Here is a 20,740-nt window from a genome sequence, read left to right as displayed (position 1 = left end):
TACAAGTTGTTCCTGGTCCACCATCTTGCCCAGAGATCAAAGATAAAACCAAATCATCTGTAGCTCTTGCATGGAAGCCTCCACAAAAGGATGGTGGCAGTCCTATAAAAGGATATATTGTTGAAATGCAAGATGAAGGTAGTTCTGACTGGAAGAAGGTGAATGAAGGAGACAAACTCTTTCCTACTTGTGAATGTGTTATTCCCAACTTGAAAGAGCTCAGAAAATATCGATTTAGGGTGAAAGCTGTAAATGCTGCTGGAGAATCAGAACCAAGTCCTGCAACATCAGAAATACCTGTCCAAGATATTCTAGGTATGTGTTCTGGGAATTAATTTACGTATTTACACCTAAATGCCACCTACTGCTGTGAATGTCCAAGCAGGTTACCAACCAAGCTAAAGTCAAAACAGAGCAATTATGCAAAAATGTAACAAAAGATTGACAAACATTTTTGAAAGTGTCATGATGACCATTACCAGGGCAGGATCCATTAGAAAACTGATGAGCACCTCGGTCATACTGAGGAAATAATGTGTATTTTATGAAGAAATGACTACAACAAATTTTTCTATTCATCCATTTCCCAGATTCCTTTTCACACACTGAACTTTTCTTTCCTAGTCCTGCATTCTGCATATTTATGTGGGGTTTTAGATCAGTGCTGACAAAAACTTACTTTCAGTACCTCTTAAAATTTGTATATTTAAATATTTTTGCAGAGGAACCAGAAATCTTCCTTGATATTGGAGCACAGGATTTTCTCTCTTGTCGTGCTGGCACAACAATTAAAATCCCAGCTGTTATCAAGGGTCGTCCAGTTCCAAAAACATTTTGGGAGTTTGAAGGAAAAGCAAAGACAATAGCAAAGGTTAGTAAAAGAAAAAGCTTCTTTCTACATGTGTTTCTAGACATTTAAACCTATCACCTTTCATATTTACATCATTTTGTTTTGTTTATAGGAGGGTGGTCATAATATACCTGAAGAAGCTCAGGTAAAGCAAATATTTTTTGTAATATCGTTGCATTTTATAACATAGTGTTGCATTTTTTGAACAGAAGTATTTAAAGTGGATCTGTTACTTCTTTTTCTATAATGCACAGGTGGAAGCAACTGAAACACGTTCAGCGATTATCATCCCTGAGTGCAACAGAAGTCATTCTGGACGATACAGTATTACAGCAAAGAACAAAGCAGGACAAAAAACTGTGCATGTCAGAGTCAATGTGCTTGGTACGTCTTACAGACATTGAAGTATTTGGATACTAGATTTTAGTCTTTATTTTTCTATGTGCTTATGTAAAATTGTTGTGCTTTTGTCTTAACAGATGTCCCAGGCCCACCAAAAGACCTAAAAGTAAGTGATATCACAAGAGGTAGTTGTAAACTTTCATGGAAGATGCCAGATGATGATGGTGGAGATAGAATCAGAGGCTATGTTATAGAGAAAAGAACTATTGATGGGAAGGCCTGGACTAAAGTCAATGCAAACTGTGGAAGTACTTCCTTTGTTGTACCTGATCTCATATCTGGCCAAGAGTATTTCTTCCGGGTGCGTGCAGAAAACCGTTTTGGTGTTGGCCCTCCTGCAGAAACCATTCAACGGACCACAGCCAGGGATCCAATCCGTAAGTAAAATCAAAGTCAAACAAATTCTTTAAAGTCAGATGGTACTGTACGGTGGATTTATTCACATTTCTGTTTTGTTTGTGCAGATCCTCCTGATCCACCTATTAAACTAAAGATTGGCCTTGTAACCAAGAACACAGTGAGTTTGACATGGAAACCACCAAAGAATGATGGTGGGGCTCCTGTTACACATTATAATGTTGAATGTCTCCGCTGGGATCGTACGGGAGAAGTGAAGGAGACTTGGAAGCAATGCAACAGACGTGACGTGGAAGAAACAAAATTTACTGTTGAGGATCTTGTCGAAGGTGGAGAATATGAATTCAGAGTCAAAGCTGTAAATATAGCAGGTCCTAGTAGGCCTTCAGCCACTGTTGGCCCACTTGTTGTCAAAGACCAGACTTGTAAGTACTAACTGATACCACCAAATATGAATTCCATTTTAAAATTAAGAAGTATTTTTGTATGTTAATTTTTTCAATATTTTCTGTAGGCCCACCATCTATTGAACTCAAAGAATTCATGGAGGTTGAAGAAGGAACAGATGTCAACATTGTGGCCAAGATAAAGGGTGTACCCTTCCCCACATTAACATGGCTAAAAGCTTCTCCAAAGAAACCAGATGACAAAACACCAGTGATGTATGATCAACATGTCAACAAGATTGTTGGTGAAGATAGCTGCACTTTATTAATTCAACAGTCTCGCAGGAATGATACAGGCTTATATACTATAACAGCTGTAAATAATCTGGGAACTGCTTCAAAGGAGATGAGACTAAACGTTCTGGGTAGGTATCAAGAACTCTAATGTACTGCATCAATTTATACCATTCATGTGTTACTTAATAGCATTTTAATTAATTCTTCTTTATAAATTGTGTCTTTTAGGCCGTCCTGGACCTCCAGTGGGACCTATTAAATTTGAATCAATTTTGGCTGATAAAATGACAATATCATGGCTTCCTCCATTAGATGATGGTGGTTCTAAGATTACAAACTATGTTATAGAGAAAAAAGAAGCAAATAGGAAGACATGGGTACCTGTTACTAATGAGCCTAAGGAATGCATATTCACTGTTCCCAAGTTGATGGAAGGCCATGAATATGTGTTCCGCATTATGGCGCAAAACAAATATGGTATTGGAGAACCTTTGGATAGTGAACCAGAAACAGCACGAAACCTTTTCAGTAAGTACAAATACACGTCCGAATTATGTCAGTGTTTTTTTTGCTGGTATGTGTACAGCATCTGTTAAATATCACTACTACTTTTCTCTCTTCATGTAAATAGGTTTTCTAGACTATCTTGAAGAGTTTTAGCATCAGTAGTTAGTTCTTAAAGGCACATGTAGTACTTAAAACCAATTTTTTCCCTCAGTGTTATATATTAAAATGCAAACTCAAGCTTTTTTAAGGTTTTAATGTATGAATAAGGATTTATCTGATAAGATTCAGGTCATTCTGTTTTGTTTGAGACATTTTTGACATGTTAGGTCAGGAAAAGTCAATTTCCTGCCTTCAGTTTTGAAAGATAATTTAGGCAGAATAGCTCTGATGTAGGAGAAATACTAGGTTTTCACTAGAAAATCATTCTTAAAACATCCAAGGTTAGGCTGGGCAGTGAAATTAGATAGATCCAGTAAGGCGAAATAAACAAGTTTTTTACAATTGTAATTTGAAGGGAAGGTATTTTACGTTTCACAGAAGTATATGCACCTGAACAGGGATGGGAAGGTGGGAGGGCTGGTGTCTCATGCAGATAGGTAACTGCCTAATGCAACTGTGACCATGTAAGTGCATAGCTCTTCTTTGCATTCTAGCTATCTCTGTGTTTCTTTAGTGGTTTTTTACAAGCTGTGTGTCATTTTTTTCACCCAGCTGTTCCTGGACCTTGTGACAAGCCAACAGTAAGCAGTATAACACGTGACTCAATGACTGTAAACTGGGAAGAACCAGAACACGATGGTGGCTCTCCTATTACTGGTTACTGGTTGGAGCGCAAAGAGACTAGTGGAAAGAGATGGACCAGGGTTAATCGTGATCCTATCAAACCTATGACACTAGGAGTTTCATACAAAGTTACAGGTCTTATTGAAGGCTCAGAATATCAGTTCCGTGTTTCAGCTATCAATGCAGCTGGTGTTGGTCCACCAAGCATGCCGTCTGATCCAGCAGTTGCTAGAGATCCTATTGGTAAGTATTCTAGATTCCTATTTTTGAATGTGAAAATATTCAGATAAGGGCATAGAACATATTGTTATGCTGTAATGATGATGTATGATGATATTTTTCAGCCCCGCCTGGCCCTCCTATTCCAAAAGTTACTGATTGGACAAAGTCTTCTGTGGATTTGGAATGGTCTCCACCACTAAAGGATGGTGGTTCCAGGGTCACTGGCTACATTGTTGAGTATAAAGAGGAAGGAAAGGAAGAATGGGAACGGGTAGGTAGAAGAATATTGTGGTATCTGCATTTATTTTCTCTGTGAGTCTATCAAAATAAATCTCTCAAAAATATATTTTTTACATATGTTCACTATGCAAGTTATTTTTTAAAAATTCATATTTTTGCACCATAATTATCTTCATATGTTTAAAACATAAGACCAACTGTAAAAGTCAGTAAATCCCCCTCCACAACATCAAGTTAATTTTGCAGTTCCCTAAACTGCAAAAAAAAAAAAAAAGAAAAAAATTAAATTTCTATGTAAAGATGTAGGTAATTGTGGTAGAAGAACAGAAGACAAGACCAAGTGAGAACTGACACAAAAGTAAGTCTCACTGGTATCAGACTGTACCAAATCATTTGCAATTACTATGTCCCTATATTTTCAGTGAAAGTAGAATCATAGAATGGTTGGGTTAGAAGGGATCTTAAAGATCATCTAGTAACAAATCCCCCACCATGGTCAGGAACTGATATTTTTTTTTTTTTTTAAATAGTTCATTACTGAAATATTTTTTCAATAATGTACTACTGTTTGGGTTTTTTTTTTTAATAATCATAGAATCACAGAATGGTCTGGGTTGGAAGGGACATTAAAGATCATCTAGTTCCAATCCCCCTGCCACAGACAGGGTCATCTTCCACTAGACCAGGTAGCTCAAAACCTCATCCAACTTGGCCTTAAACACAACCAGTTTTCCAGCTTCTCTGGGCAACCTGTTCCACTGCCTTACCACCCTCATAGTAAAGAATTTTTTCTTAGTGTCTAATCTAAATCTACCCTCTTTCAGTTTAAAGGCATTATCCCTTGTCCTATCACTACATGCCCTTGTAAAATGTCCCTCTTCAGATTTCTTGTAGGCCTCCTTTAGGTATTGTATGGCTGTTTTAAGGTCTCCTTGGGGCCTTCTCTTCTCCAGGCTGAACAAGCCCAACTCTCAGCCTGTCTTCATAAGAGAGGTGCTCCAGCCCTCTGATCATCTTCATGGTCCTCCTCTGGACTTGTTTGAGCAGATCCATAGTCCCCTTGTGTTGGGGGCCCCAGAGCTGAACACAGTACTGCAAGTTGGGTCTCACCAGAGCAGAGTAAAGGGGGAGAATCCTCTCCCTTGACCTGCTGGCCATACTCCTTTTAATGCATCCCAGCCTACAGCTGGCTTTCTGGGCTTCCAAGCACACACTGCTGGCTCATGATGACCTCATCAATCAACACCCCCAAATCCTCCTGAGGGCTGCTCTCAATCTAACCTCCACGCACCCTGTAGTTGTGCTTGCGGTTGCTCCAACCCAGGTGTAGGACCTTGCCCTTGGCCTTGTTGAACTTCATGAGGTTTGTGCTGGCCCACCTCTCAAGCCCACCTGAGCTTGGAGGATGTGATCCTTGAATATTATGCAGTTTTCCTGGCCTCCTCTTCCCTCCAGGGTTTTATCCCATGGAAGTCCACCAAGCAGAACCCTAAAGAGGCCAAAGTCCACTCTCCTGAAGTCCATCTTACTGTGCACCCTCCTTGCCACCCTAAGAATCTCAAACTGTATGGTCACTGCAGCCAAGGATGCCCTTCAGCTTCACATTCTCCACCAGCCCCTCCAGCAAAGCCCCCCTCCTTGTTGATTCCTCTGCATTACTTAAAATTTAACTGATTCGTACCTTGGCTACTTTTTTATTGCCATAAACATTTGGGTGCATCTTAAGTAATACCTAAATTTGCTGCACTATTTCCAGGTAAACAGACTTTTTATTGGGTTTAAAAGGATTAAAGATTTATTTTTTTCCACTGCCATCTACATGACTTTATTTGTCCAAAATTACATGTAATTATTCTGAGTCCATGGACTATTGTGTTATAACATCCTTGTCTGTTAGAATTATCAGGAAGGTGGATCTTCAGATTAGCTTGTGTGCCTATGTCCTGCATTTCTGTACACAGATTCTGAAGAACTCTGTGTGAGCTAGATCTACATATGCTTAAGACTGTGTTGTGCTTGTAAATCTGAACCAACTTCTGGTCTAAGATTTGCTTCAAACATCACAAAGAAATTGATGATACCTTGATTTTAGCTGATAGTATAATATTTTTTTTCCAGGTAAAAGATAAAGAAATTAGAGGAACAAAGTTCGTTGTGGCAGGATTAAAAGAAGGATGTTTTTACAAATTTAGAGTTAGAGCAGTGAATGCTGCTGGCATTGGAGAGCCTGGAGAAGTTACAGACATTATCGAAATGAAGGACAGAATTGGTATTTATCATTTACATTTATATTTTCAGTACCTCTAAGTGAAAGTGGGGAAAAAAAAATTCATTAAATTTTCTTTGTTCACCTCCCACAGTGGCTCCTGATATTAATTTGGATGCAAGTGTCAGGGACAGAATTGTTGTTCATGCTGGAGGAGTAATTCGAATCATAGCATATGTCTCAGGAAAACCAACTCCAACAGTGACCTGGAGTAGGGATGACCAAGCTTTACCAGAAGAAGCCAAAATTGAAGAGACAGCTATTAGTTCTTCTTTGGTTATCAAGAACTGCAAGAGGAGCCATCAGGGTCTATACACTTTACTTGCTAAAAATGCCGGTGGTGAGCGGAAGAAGACTATTATTGTTGATGTGCTAGGTAAATAGCAACTTCATCCTTGTGAGCAAGTAAACTTTCATGACATTCAGCACCTGTGCTTATATACTTCTTTACTTTCAGATGTGCCAGGCCCAGTTGGAATGCCATTCCTTACTGAGAACCTGACCAATGACTCTTGCAAATTGACATGGTTTACTCCAGAAGATGATGGTGGTTCTCCTATTACCAACTATATAATTGAAAAACGTGAATCTGACCATAGAGCTTGGACTCCAGTAAGCTACACAGTTACAAGACAAAATGCTACTGTTCAGGGACTCACTGAAGGGAAAGCTTACTTTTTCCGAATTGCAGCAGAGAATATAATTGGCATGGGTCCATTCACAGAGACTACCAAAGAAATTGTTATTAGATCTCCTATAAGTAAGTATATTTTCAGATTTGGATTACTGTCATATGAAATGAATATGCAGAAAAATGTATTTACTGTATTTTCCTGTTGTCCACAGCTGTTCCTGACCGTCCAGAAGACCTGGAAGTAAAAGCAGTTACCAAGAACTCTGTTACATTAACTTGGAATCCTCCAAAATATGATGGAGGCTCAGAAATCACCATGTATGTTCTAGAGAGCCGTCTCATTGGAAAAGAGAAATTCCACAAAGTTACAAAGGAGAAAATGCTTGATAGGAAATACACTGTAGAAGGCTTGAAAGAGGGTGACACCTATGAGTATCGTGTGAGTGCTTGCAATATTGTGGGGCAAGGCAAACCATCATTTTGCACAAAACCAATCACCTGCAAGGATGAAATTGGTATGTATCATCGTCACATTTCTTTCTAAAACAGTGATTACCGATTCCTTAATTTTTCTTACTAATATTGCTGACATTTGTGGTCATTGTGTTTTTAATATCATCTTTCAGCTCCTCCATCACTTGACCTTGACTTCAGAGACAAGCTTATTGTTAGGGTTGGTGAAGCTTTCAGCCTGACTGGACGTTACTCAGGCAAGCCCACACCAAAGGTTACTTGGCTAAAGGATGATATTGTTGTAAAAGAAGATGACCGTACAAAGATCAAGACAACTCCTACAACTCTTTGCCTGGGGATAGTAAAATCTGTCCGTGAAGACTCAGGCAAATACTGTGTTACTGTGGAGAACAGCACAGGATCAAGAAAAGGATTTTGTCAAGTTAATGTTGTTGGTAGGTTTTACTGAACAATGGTAATGTCCATGATTTGTAGTAGTGATTAGAATTCACTGAACTATATAAAATATGAATATTAAAATGTGTTCTTTATTACAATAATATTATTTACTACATTCTCATTTATACTGAAATACTATTTATTAATTTAGAGTACATAATTAACTCTGAATTAAGTTATTCAGCATGAACAGTTTAATGTCTTTACAAGCATTTACAGAATGTCAACACTGTAGAAAATGTGAATCACCAAATACTTCATAAGCATTACGGAATTAAGTCCAGTAAGTCAAACACGTATTAAAGAGGAATAGTTTTGAGGTGTTGATTCCTTATTAAAACTGTGATGCCATGTTTCTACTTTCATAATATATTTACTATATCAACACTGTTTAATCTATGTCTCATGTGAAGTTCATATAATAGCACGTGTATGCTTTTTTTTTTTACTTAAACAGATCGTCCATCACCTCCAGTAGGCCCAGTTATATTCAATGAAGTTCATAAAGATCACATGATAGTTTCCTGGAAACCTCCATTAGATGATGGAGGCAGTGAAATTACAAATTACATTATTGAGAAGAAGGATACACACAGAGATTTGTGGATGCCAGTTACCTCAGCCACAGTAAAGACCACATGCAAAATTCCGAAGCTGCTTGAAGGAAGAGAATATCAAATAAGAATTTATGCTGAAAATCTTTACGGCATAAGTGATCCTCTCATCTCTGATGAGATGAAAGCCAAGGACCGTTTCCGTATGTTATTCATTTGCATTCTTACTTTGATACTTTAATCTGTACTCTTTTTGTAGAGCTCATAAAATACTTTTTTTCCTTTTTTTTTTCTCCAGGTGTTCCTGATGCACCTGAGCAACCAATCATTAAGGATGTTACCAAAGACTCTGCAGTAGTGGTTTGGAATAAACCGTATGATGGAGGCAAGCCAATAACAAACTATATTGTAGAAAAGAAGGAAACAATGGCTCCAAGATGGGTTAGAGTTACCAAAGACCCAATTTTCCCCGGTACTCAGTTCAAAGTACCTGACCTCCTTGAAGGCTGTCAGTATGAATTCCGTGTTTCAGCAGAAAATGAAATTGGTGTTGGTGATCCTAGTCCACCATCAAAACCAATTTTTGCTAGAGATCCAATCGGTAAAGTATTACACATAATTTCTCATTGAAATTTTAATGCACTCTTTAGCAAGAAAATAATTTTATTTCTTTTCCTTATTTTGTTTTTTCTTTTTGTAACAGCAAAGCCAAGTCCACCCATTAATCCGGAAGCAGTAGATAAAACTAAAAATTCAGTTGATTTATCTTGGCAACCTCCACGTCATGATGGTAATGGCAAGATAATTGGCTACCTTGTTGAATATCAGAAGGTTGGAGATGAGGAATGGAAAAAGGCTAATCTTACAGCAGATTCTTGTCCTGAAACAAAATACAAAGTCACTGGCCTTACTGAGGGTTTGACCTATAAATTCAGGGTCAAGGCAGTCAATGCAGCAGGTGAATCTGAACCAGCCTATGTTCCTGATCCAGTAGAAGTAAAGGACAGACTTGGTGAGTTTAATAAATTCAGATAAGTTTACCTAAGAAGAGATTTTTTCTTCATTTTCTAAAACCATATCATTTTGATTCCAGAACCTCCTGAGCTGATACTTGATGCTAACATGGCCCGAGAACAGCATGTAAAAGCTGGAGATACCCTGAGGCTTAGTGCTGTTATTAAAGGTGTTCCATTCCCAAAAGTCACATGGAAGAAAGAGGATCATGAGGTCTCACCCAAAGCTGATATTGAGGTTACAGGAGTTGGCAGTAAGCTTGAAATTCGTAACACTGTCCATGAAGATGGTGGAATTTACTCCTTGACAGTTGAAAATCCAGCTGGTTCAAAGACAGTTTCAGTAAAAGTTGTGGTCTTAGGTAATCTTTTTGATATTCCTTTTATAATGCATGTTTTCATTCTATAATTAGAGATTCAGAAATAAATTAGTTTCTGGAAAATATCAATAAACTGAGTTATAAAAATACACAGTAGAAAAAGGACTAAAAATTGCATGATATATATTAATTTCTCTTGACATTTACTAAGTTTTGTAAAAAAATGTTTTGGTTATCAAATAAATAATGAATTCGATTTTTGTCAATATTAGATAAGCCTGGTCCACCCAGAAATCTGCAAGTCAGTGAAGTTAGAAGCGATTCTTGCTATCTCACATGGATGGAACCAGAAGATGATGGTGGCTCTGTCATTACCAACTATGTGGTGGAAAGGAAAGATGTAGCTTCTGCACAATGGGTAGCCATCTCATCATCCTCCAAGAAACGTAGTCACTTGGCTAAATATCTGATGGAAGGCACTCAGTATGTCTTCCGAGTTGCAGCTGAGAATCAGTATGGTAGAGGTCCATATGTGGAAACGCTCAAGCCTATTAAAGCTATAGATCCACTGCGTAAGTGTTCTTCAATTATATGATTTGGTTTGTTCATATTATTCTTGGTAATTTTTGAGATTATCTTGTTGGTACTAATGTGAATGTAGCACACTGCTATCATAGATTAGCCATCCTAGTAACCATTTCTTTTTTGCCATTTAAAAGATCCTCCAGGGCCACCAAAGAATCTGCATCATGTAGATGTTGACAAAACTGAAGTTTCCCTTGTTTGGAATAAACCAGATCGTGATGGTGGTGCTGAGATAACTGGATATTTGGTGGAATATCAAGAAGATGGTGCAGATGAGTGGACAAAGTTCCAGACAGTCCCTATGCTAGACTGTGTTGTTACAGGCCTACAAAAAGGAAAAATATACAAATTCCGTGTGAAAGCTCAGAATATTGTTGGTCTTAGCCTTCCAGATACAACTATACCAATAGAGTGTCAAGAAAAATTGGGTAATTTTTAGTTATGCATGTTGTTTCACTGATTATTTCTCTCTTTAAGCATTTCCCCTGAAAAGGTAATTTCTATTTTTCTCCAATTTCAGTACCTCCATCTGTGGACCTAGATGTGAAATTAATTGAAGGTCTTGTTGTTAAAGCTGGCACCACAGTAAGACTTCCTGCGATTATGAGAGGTGTGCCAGTTCCCACTGCAAAATGGGTTACTGATGGCATTGAAATTAAACCAGATGGCAGATACAGGATTGAGACTGACAATTATTCGACTGTACTTACCATCAAAGACTGTATAAGGAAAGATACAGGAGAGTATCTACTCACAGTATCTAATGCAGCTGGCAGCAAAACTGTTGCTCTACATCTTACAGTTTTGGATGTTCCTGGCCCACCAACTGGTCCTGTTAATATTCTTGAAGTAACACCAGAACATATGGTTATTTCTTGGCGCCCTCCTAAAGATGATGGTGGGAGTCCTATAATAAATTATATTGTTGAGAAGCGTCAATCAAAGAAAGAAACTTGGGGAGTGGTTAGCTCTGGAACAAGTCACACAAAAATTAAGATTCCACGACTGCAGAAAGGCTGTGAATATATTTTCCGTGTCCGGGCAGAAAATAAGATAGGCATTGGTGCACCCCTTGATTCAGAACCAACAGTTGCTAAACATATGTTTGATCCACCATCCCCACCTGGTAAACCAACTGTTTATGATATTACAGAAAATGCTGCAACAGTGTCTTGGACCCTACCAAAATCCGATGGTGGAACTCCAATAACTGGTTATATACTTGAACGTCGGGAAGCATCTGGTAAATGGGTGCGTGTCAATAAGGCACCAATACTTGATATGAAATACAGAGTCACTGGTCTTTTTGAAGGCAACACGTATGAATTCAGAGTTTTTGCAGAAAATATGGTGGGCTTAAGCAAACCATCTCCAAGCTCTGATCCAATAAAAGCCTCACGTCCTATCACTCCTCCTGGACCACCTATTAATCCAAAACTAAAAGACAAAACCAAAGAAACAGCTGATCTTGTGTGGACAAAGCCCCTCAAAGATGGTGGCAGCCCGATCCTGGGATACATTGTGGAATGTCAGAAGACTGGAACTACTCAGTGGAATAGGATCAATAAAGATGAACTCATTAGACAATGTGCTTTCAGAGTACCTGGGTTAATAGAAGGAAATGAATATAAATTCCGAATAAAAGCTGTCAACATTGTGGGAGAGGGAGAACCAAGAGAACTGGCAGAAACTGTACTTGCAAAGGATATTCTTTCTCCTCCAGAAGTAAGCCTAGATGTGACCTGTCGAGATATAATTACTGTTCGAGTAGGCCAAACAATCCGTATTACTGGTAAAGTAAAAGGCAGGCCAGATCCTGACATAACATGGTCTAAAGATGGCAAAATATTAGTTCAAGAAAAACGTGTTGAGATACTCCAAGATCTACCTAATGTTGAACTACAAGTGAAAGAAGCCAAAAGATCTGATCATGGCAAATATATAATAGCAGCTAAGAACAGCTGTGGACATGCTCAAGCTTTTGCTGTTGTTAATGTGCTTGACAGACCTGGACCATGTCAGAACCTGAAAATAAGCTATGTCACAAAAGATTCTTGTATGATCGCTTGGGAGAGTCCAGTGGATAATGGTGGCTCTGAAATTACAAATTACATAGTAGAGTGCCGTCAACCAAACCAGAGGGGGTGGTCAATTGTATCCTCTGATATCACTAAGCGATTAATAAAGGCAAACCTGATAGAGAACCGTGAATACTTCTTTAGGGTTTGTGCAGAAAACAAAATAGGTCCAGGTCCTTCCATTGAGACCAAGACTCCTATCCTTGCCATCAATCCTATTGACAAGCCTGGAGAACCAGAAAATCTTCACATTGCAGAGAAAGGAAAGACATTTGTTTATCTGAAATGGAGAAGGCCAGATTATGATGGTGGCAGTCCCAATTTAAGTTATCATGTTGAGAGAAAACTGAAAGATTCAGATGAATGGGAAAGGGTTCACAAAGGCAGCATTAAGGAAACACACTACATGGTAGATAAATGTATTGAAAATAAGATTTACGAATTCAGAGTTCAAACCAAGAACGAGGCAGGTGAAAGTAACTGGGTAAAAACAGGTGAAGTTGTTGTGAAAGAAGATCTGCAGAAACCAGTTCTAGACTTAAAGTTAAGCGGTGTGCTAACTGTAAAAGCAGGTGACACAATTAGAATTGAGGCTGGAGTCAGAGGAAAACCACAGCCTGAAGTTGTATGGACAAAAGACAAAGATGCCACAGATCTAACTAGATCTCCAAGAGTCAGCATTGAAACAACTTCTGACACATCTAAATTTGTTCTCACAAAATCAAGGCGTAGTGATGGTGGGAAATATGTGATCACTGCAACTAACACAGCTGGTAGTTTCGTAGCATACGCTACTGTTATTGTCTTGGATAAACCAGGTCCTGTAAGAAACTTGAAAGTCACTGACATTTCAAGTGATAGATGTACTGTTACTTGGGACCCTCCAGAAGATGATGGTGGTTGTGAAATACAGAACTATATCCTGGAAAAATGTGAAAGCAAGCGTATGGTTTGGTCTACATACTCTTCCTCTGTTTTAACAAACTATGCGAATGTGACACGGCTTATTGAAGGTAATGAATATATATTTAGAGTTCGTGCAGAGAATAAAATGGGCACTGGTCCACCAACAGAAACAAACCCAATTATTGCAAAAACAAAATATGATAGACCTGGTCGCCCTGACCCTCCAGACGTCACAAGAGTTAGCAAAGAAGAGATGACTGTAGTTTGGAATCCACCAGAGTATGATGGTGGCAAATCAATTACAGGATACATTTTAGAGAAGAAAGAGAAACGATCACTGAGATGGGTTCCTGTTACTAAGACTGCAATCCCAGAGAGACGCAAGAAGGTTACTAATCTCATCCCTGGTCATGAATATCAATTCCGTGTCAGTGCCGAAAATGAAGTTGGACTTGGAGAACCAAGCTTGCCATCAAGACCTGTAGTAGCAAAAGACCCAATAGGTATCATACTATTGTATTCTACTGTATTTTGTTTTAATGTTAACATAACAGATTGCTAAATTGCACAACTGTGTTATTACTTGTAATTTTTATTGTCTTTCAGAACCACCTGGTCCTCCCACAAACCTGAGAGTGGTTGATAGCACAAAGAGTTCAATAACTCTTGGCTGGGGAAAACCAGTGTATGATGGTGGTGCTCCAATTATTGGATATGTTGTAGAAATTAGACCAAAAGTTGAGGGTGCTGATCCTGAAGCAGGATGGAAACGATGCAATGTTGCTGCCCAAGTTATTCACACAGAATTTACAGCCACCAGCCTGGATGAAAACCAATTGTACGAGTTCAGAGTTTCTGCTCAAAACCAGGTTGGTCTTGGCCGACCAGCTGAACTGAAAGAAGCTGTGTCTCCCAAAGAAATACTTGGTGAGTTTTCCCGTTCTCTTTATGAGTATTGACGTACAAACTTTATTTGCTCTGATTTTATTTTATTTCATGTGATAAACTTTGCATTTTTATTCCTTTAATTTTTTCTTTCAGAACCTCCTGAGATTGAGTTGGATGCAAGCATGAGAAAGTTAGTCACAGTCAGGGCAGGATGCCCTATTAGACTTTTTGCCATTGTTAGGGGTCGCCCAGCACCAAAAGTCACCTGGAGGAGAATGGGTATCGATAACGTTATCAGAAAAGGACAAGTTGATCTGGTTGACACTATGGCCTTCTGTGTCATTCCTAATTCAACACGTGATGACTCAGGCAAATATTCATTGACACTTGTTAATGCAGCTGGAGAAAAGGCTGTATTTGTGAATGTCAGAGTCCTGGGTAAGTAATGAAAGAAATATTGCTAGACAATTTTTTAACTATATTAAATATTTATTGCAAGAATTTTTATGACCCCAGTCAGCTAACACTAACTGCCGTGTATAGGAAGCTGTTAGTCCCCTTTAATTATAGCTTATTAAAGAAAAGACTAGCATAAATTGAAATTTCTTTACAGATACTCCTGGACCTGTGTTGGACTTCAAGGTTTCAGATGTCACAAAGATGTCATGTCATCTTTCATGGGCACCTCCAGAGAATGACGGTGGTAGCCCAGTGACTCATTACATCCTGCAGAAACGTGAGGCTGACAGGAAGACCTGGGGAACAGTCACTGCAGAACTGAAGAAAACTAGTTTCCAAATAGCTAACCTTGTACCTGGAAATGAATATTACTTTAGAGTAACAGCAGTAAATGAATATGGGGAAGGTGTTCCAAGTGACATACCAAAACCAGTTCTAGCATCAGATCCGCTAAGTAAGTATGCCTTTATGCACATTTTGTATTTTCTTTCTAATTTTAGTAAGATTTTGTAATTTTTTGAAAGTTGGTGTTTCTAAATTGGACAATGCCACTAACTACTCAGTGATAAACATGAATATTTCTGTGTCAGTTTCTTTCAAGTAATAAAATCTATGAATATAATACCTTTCTAATTATTAAGAATTTTGTTCTTTGCCATATTGTCCTTGTTGAGTTAGCACAGGTAATGTCCAATAATTCAACAAATATTCAAGAGTCAGAAAATCTCAGAAATTCAATGTTTAATGTGTTTCATTTTTTGTTTTTGTTTGTTGTTGTTTTTTCCCCTTAAAGGTGAACCTGATCCACCACGAAAACTTGAAGTTACTGAAGTCACGAGGAATAGTGCTACTTTAGGCTGGCTGCCACCACTGCGTGATGGAGGCTCTAAAGTTGATGGGTACATTGTTAGCTACAAAGAAGATGACCAACCAGCAGATCGCTGGACGGAATATTCAGTTGTTAAAGATCTCTCCATTGTTGTAGCTGGTCTGAAAGAGGGAAAGAAATACAAGTTTAGAGTGGCGGCTAGAAATGCAGTAGGAGTAGGTTTGCCTAGAGAAACTGAAGGAATATTTGAAATCAAAGAACAACTCAGTAAGTAACAATCTAAATACTATCTGTGTTGCAATATTCTGCTTTACTAATGAAATGAGGAAGAATTCTAGTTCATTGAATGAGTCCCAGAAAGACACATGCTCTATGAACTCATCTGGAGTATTATGTTTAACTGTATTGAATATTTTAACAAATTAGAAAGGATGAGAGTTGAGCACTAATTGAGAATTATTAGAGAATTTTATAGGTATTGTTTCAGTTGGAACCAGAAGACAGAAACTAAGGACAAATAAAAAAGGTCTTTAATAAACTTAAAATGAAGGAGGAAAAGTGTCCAAATGGTAGCTTGAGACATAAATGGGGCCAAAAGTGGGACCTGTTTTAAGAGAAAACAAGTAGTTTATATTGTAGAGTTGGTTGAGAATGTAAAGCAAAAGGCAGGGACGACAAGTTGGCCTAATTAAGGTGTCAGGGTATCTGAAGCAGAGAAAGATGTAGGGGTAAGGGGCAGATAAGAAGAACCTACTTTATTTGTGACAATGAAAGAGGAAAGTACAGGAGCAAAAGACAATGAAAACTAGCCAGTAGCAGGAAGAAAAGTATATACTGCCAAGTCTCTTTTGGAAGAAATCTGAAAGATTTTGTACAAAAGAAGAAGAATTCAAGAGTATAAAAGGACTGAATGTGGAAATGGGTTTCGTTCAGCGAGAACTTCAGTTTTTCTTCTCCTTCTTGTTTGTCTTGTAGAAAGTGCAATGAGTTAGCAACAAGTTCCGGATGAGGTATTTTATGTCATGCATTAGTAGTGCAATAGCCTCTACGTAAACATGTGAGAAGGCAATCCAAACTTAAAAATGTTCTCTTACAAAATGTGTAAGACTGTAAAAGACTGAAATAGATATTGCCTACTGCAGAATCTCTACTTGTCCATAAGTGGAAGCTAAATTAAAAATTATGAAGTCATTCCTACTGGTGCAGGAAGTCTTTCTCACTAAAGAGGGAAGCAGAGAATCTTCACATGAAAACACAAGAAAAAATCAATATATCACAGAAGTTGAATTTATATATCTCTATGTGATTTTCTTTCAGTCCCACCTAAGATTCTGATGCCTGATCATGTTCACATCAAAGCTGGAAAGAAACTGAGAATTGAAGCTCATGTATATGGGAAGCCTCAGCCAGTCTGTAAATGGTTGAAAGGAGATGAAGATGTACTTACATCCAGTCGCCTTGCTGTACATAAAGCAGAAAAGTCTTCTGTTCTTATCATTAAAGATGTGACTAGAAAAGATTCTGACTTTTACACTCTTACTGCAGAAAATAGCTCTGGTACTGATAGTCAGAAAATCAGAGTGATAGTCATGGGTATGTTTCATTTGATTATTTTTATACAAAAATAATAGCTTTATACAAATCTAGTTTTAGCATATTCCAGTTGTTGCCATGTTCTTTCATCCCTTTTTTCTTAATATGTTTTTTCACAGATAAACCAGGTCCACCACAGCCTCCATTTGATATTTCTGAAATAGATGCAGATGCATGCACTCTTGCATGGCATATACCTCTTGAAGATGGTGGCAGTAACATTACGAACTATGTAGTTGAAAAATGTGATGTAAGCCGAGGAGACTGGGTAACAGCTTTAGCTTCTGTCACAAAGACAAGCTGCAGAATTGGAAAACTGATTCCTGGAGAAGAGTATATGTTCCGCGTTCGTGCTGAAAATCGTTTTGGGATTTCTGAACCACTTACTTCTGGAAAGATGATAGCAAGGTTCCCATTTGGTATGTGAATCGTTGATAGCAGCATTTCTCTTTTTAATCCTCCCAGTAAGAAAACATGTAATTGATATCTATATTTGTATTTCTTTCTAGATGTTCCTAGTGAACCAAAGAATGCACGTATTACCAAGGTCAATAAGGACTGCATTTTTGTTGCTTGGGATAAACCAGATAGTGATGGAGGCAGTCCAATCACAGGTTATCTCATTGAGCGCAAAGAAAGGAACAGTTTACTATGGGTGAAAGCTAATGACACAGCTGTGCGCACCACAGAATACCCTTGTGTGGGGCTCATCGAAGGCCTTGAGTATACCTTCAGAATTTACGCACTGAATAGAGCTGGAGCAAGTAAACCTAGTAAACCAACTGAGTTTGTCACAGCAAGAGCACCAGTTGGTAAGCAAAACACACCAATAAATTGCAAGAGACTACTGTTTTTATGGTCATTTTTAATATACCTTCAACTCTATGATCTTCAGTTTGCCCTTACATTTATATTTTCGTGTTTACCATGAGTGCAGTGTGTGGGTATCCAGTATTATTAAAGCCATTGTTTAATATGTTAGCTTTTTTTGTAATACAGATTATAACATGATCTTATTTGCCTTAGATCCCCCTGGAAAACCTGAAGTTATTGATGTCACTAAGAGTACTGCATCACTGGTATGGACAAGACCAAAGCATGATGGTGGTAGCAAACTTATTGGCTACTTTGTTGAAGCTTGCAAATTACCTGGTGATAAGTGGGTCCGGTGCAATACAACTCCACATCAAATACCCTTAGAAGAGTATACAGCTGCCGATTTAGAAGAAAATGCTCAGTATCAATTTAGAGCAATTGCTAAAACAGCAGTTAACATTAGCAGACCTTCTGAACCTTCTGATCCAGTGACCATTCATCCAGAAAATGGTAAGAAATACAGAAGCATTTGAGAACTCTGATAAAAGTCTGTATATATTGAACTAACCCTCATGTGAAGAATGAAATGTTTATATATTACTGGATTGATTAACTGTTGGGCTTTTACCTTTCAGTTCCCCCCAGAATAGAATTGGATCTGTCTATGCAATCACAGCTTACAGTAAAAGCTGGAACGAATGTGCGTCTGGAGGCAAATGTATATGGCAAGCCAATGCCATCAATTACCTGGAAGAAAGACGGGGAAGTTTTAAAGCCATCTGAAGGTGTTAAGATCACCACTAAGAGAAATCTTGCTACAGTTGAGTTGTTCAGTGTTAACAGGAAGCAAACAGGAGACTATACTATTACTGCTGAAAATGCAAGTGGAACAAAGTCAGCAACCATTAAACTTAAAGTACTTGGTAAGCTAAAGACTGTCTGTTAATAAATTCGGTTTTAGTTAAATGATATAGCAAGAGACAGAGCTATAACAATGTGATGTTATTTTTTCTAGATAAGCCTGGTCCTCCAGCCTCTGTTAAAATCAAACATATGTATGCAGATCGTGCAATGCTTTTGTGGGAGCCTCCTCTGGAAGACGGAGGTTCAGAAATTACTAACTACATTGTAGACAAACGTGAAACAAGCAGACCAAACTGGGCCCAAGTCAGTGCCAATGTACCCATTACAAGCTGCACAGTGGAGAAACTTATTGAAGGACACGAGTATCAGTTCCGCATATGTGCTGAAAACAAATATGGTGTTGGAGACCCTATCTTCACTGAACCAGCGGTTGCTAAGAATCCATATGGTAAGTCCTTTGTGAGATAGCTTAATTGGTCATTTTTTTTGTATATACTTATGAATGAAAACGTAACTTCCAAATAAATCTTCACAGATGTACCTGGACCTTGCGATCCACCAGTAATTAGCAATGTAACGAAAGACTTCATGACTGTTAGCTGGAAGCCACCAGCTAATGATGGTGGATCACCAATAACTGGTTATATGCTTGAGAAACGTGAAACTAAGGCTCTTAACTGGACAAAGGTAACCAGAAAGCCTGTAATTGAAAGAACTGTTAAAGCTACTGGACTCCAAGAAGGAACAGAATATGAGTTCCGGGTGATAGCGTTGAATAAAGCTGGACCTGGCAAGCCTAGCGCACCATCTAAAGCAGTGTATGCTCGTGATCCTCAATGTAAGCTAAAAGCCTCAGGTATTTTCCGTGGTTATTTCTAAATATATTTGCACAGCATTTGGTACAATAACTTTGTTATTTTAATTCTCAGATCCTCCTGGCCCACCAGCTTTCCCGAAAGTGGTTGATACTACTCGTAATTCAATAAGCCTGTCATGGAGTAAACCAGCATATGACGGAGGAAGTCCTATTATTGGTTATCTAGTGGAAGCAAAAAGAGCTGACACAGACAACTGGGTCAGATGCAATCTACCCAAGAACTTACAGGCTACACGATTTGTGGTAACAGGGCTGATAGAAGATACAGAGTACCAGTTCCGTGTTTATGCTGTCAATAAGATTGGATACAGTGATCCAAGTGATGTTCCTGATAAACACACTGCCAAAGACATTTTAAGTATGTTTACTGGAAACAAATTACCTTATTAGCTTCTGCTTGAATTCATGGGCTGAGTTCCAAAGACAGGGTTTGTCACAGATCACAGAAGCAGATTAATCTGGAATTTTCTCAAACAGTGTAGGCTAAAAGTGGCTAATTTGGAAAAGAATTAGGGCGGTTAGGAACTGAGTAGAATCTGACTGGTGTCTGCTTTTTTTCTTTTGTATGCTAGATACATTTCCGACTCCTATTTTGGATCCTCAAGAATTTTTTCTTTCTCTAATCCTAAAATTAGACTTTTCAGATCTCACTTCTGTTCTTAAAACTTACATTCTTATTCACGTCTTCTAAATAATTTGAAGCAAAAATTACTATTCTAAGAATCTGTGTGGCACTATTTAATTTTTTGACACTTACTCCATAAGAGCCATGCTGGCTTCTGTATGCATTTTGCTGTATGTACAAAAACATTGCTTCACAGAACTGTATTGGTTCAGCATAAGCAGCACAGAGTACAGTCCAGGAGGCTTTGAAACTTCTTTGAATTCTAGAGAAACTATAAGACTTCTTCATATGATAGGCAATATAAATGGTGGAAAAGGTAGGAAAAAAAAAAAAACAGTAGTGAAAACAGTGCAAAAAAATTGCTGAGTTTGACAATGATCTTGAAACGGGAGTCAGGACACTGACTCTTTAGCATCATCACAGGCATGAGAACAAGTTGGTTAATACAGTGAAATGCCAGTGAAGAGGGACTTTTTG

The 20,740-nt window shown here is 38.3% G+C and overlaps 1 protein-coding gene across 3 annotated transcripts in view; it reads left to right on the top strand.

Annotated features, from left to right (window-relative positions):
* The window catches only part of TTN (titin), a 253,359-nt gene that overhangs the window by 181,225 nt on the left and 51,394 nt on the right, over window positions 1–20,740 (top strand). For all 3 annotated transcript variants that reach the window (XM_061454518.1, XM_061454513.1, XM_061454512.1), the window contains 34 exons: window positions 7–315; window positions 723–871; window positions 963–995; window positions 1,105–1,234; window positions 1,330–1,629; window positions 1,717–2,034; window positions 2,124–2,420; window positions 2,521–2,820; window positions 3,511–3,825; window positions 3,927–4,075; window positions 6,163–6,313; window positions 6,405–6,686; window positions 6,768–7,070; window positions 7,157–7,459; window positions 7,571–7,852; window positions 8,314–8,613; window positions 8,709–9,011; window positions 9,114–9,422; window positions 9,504–9,785; window positions 10,016–10,315; window positions 10,463–10,756; window positions 10,849–13,815; window positions 13,919–14,239; window positions 14,354–14,638; window positions 14,814–15,113; window positions 15,453–15,755; window positions 16,806–17,081; window positions 17,201–17,500; window positions 17,591–17,893; window positions 18,108–18,407; window positions 18,533–18,820; window positions 18,913–19,209; window positions 19,297–19,599; window positions 19,691–19,996. In XM_061454518.1, the coding sequence (XP_061310502.1) occupies window positions 7–315; window positions 723–871; window positions 963–995; window positions 1,105–1,234; window positions 1,330–1,629; window positions 1,717–2,034; window positions 2,124–2,420; window positions 2,521–2,820; window positions 3,511–3,825; window positions 3,927–4,075; window positions 6,163–6,313; window positions 6,405–6,686; window positions 6,768–7,070; window positions 7,157–7,459; window positions 7,571–7,852; window positions 8,314–8,613; window positions 8,709–9,011; window positions 9,114–9,422; window positions 9,504–9,785; window positions 10,016–10,315; window positions 10,463–10,756; window positions 10,849–13,815; window positions 13,919–14,239; window positions 14,354–14,638; window positions 14,814–15,113; window positions 15,453–15,755; window positions 16,806–17,081; window positions 17,201–17,500; window positions 17,591–17,893; window positions 18,108–18,407; window positions 18,533–18,820; window positions 18,913–19,209; window positions 19,297–19,599; window positions 19,691–19,996 (11,958 nt within the window). The remainder of the gene's footprint in view (window positions 1–6; window positions 316–722; window positions 872–962; window positions 996–1,104; window positions 1,235–1,329; window positions 1,630–1,716; window positions 2,035–2,123; window positions 2,421–2,520; window positions 2,821–3,510; window positions 3,826–3,926; window positions 4,076–6,162; window positions 6,314–6,404; window positions 6,687–6,767; window positions 7,071–7,156; window positions 7,460–7,570; window positions 7,853–8,313; window positions 8,614–8,708; window positions 9,012–9,113; window positions 9,423–9,503; window positions 9,786–10,015; window positions 10,316–10,462; window positions 10,757–10,848; window positions 13,816–13,918; window positions 14,240–14,353; window positions 14,639–14,813; window positions 15,114–15,452; window positions 15,756–16,805; window positions 17,082–17,200; window positions 17,501–17,590; window positions 17,894–18,107; window positions 18,408–18,532; window positions 18,821–18,912; window positions 19,210–19,296; window positions 19,600–19,690; window positions 19,997–20,740) is intronic.

The sequence above is a fragment of the Pezoporus flaviventris genome, unplaced genomic scaffold (assembly GCF_033815535.1).
Source record: "Pezoporus flaviventris isolate CSIRO_AGI_PZ_B2104156 unplaced genomic scaffold, CSIRO_AGI_Pfla_v1 ptg000001l, whole genome shotgun sequence".
NCBI lineage: Eukaryota > Metazoa > Chordata > Aves > Psittaciformes > Psittacidae > Pezoporus > Pezoporus flaviventris.
The sequence above is the reverse complement of the archived record's forward strand: the minus strand, read 5'-3'. Positions and strand labels throughout refer to the sequence as shown.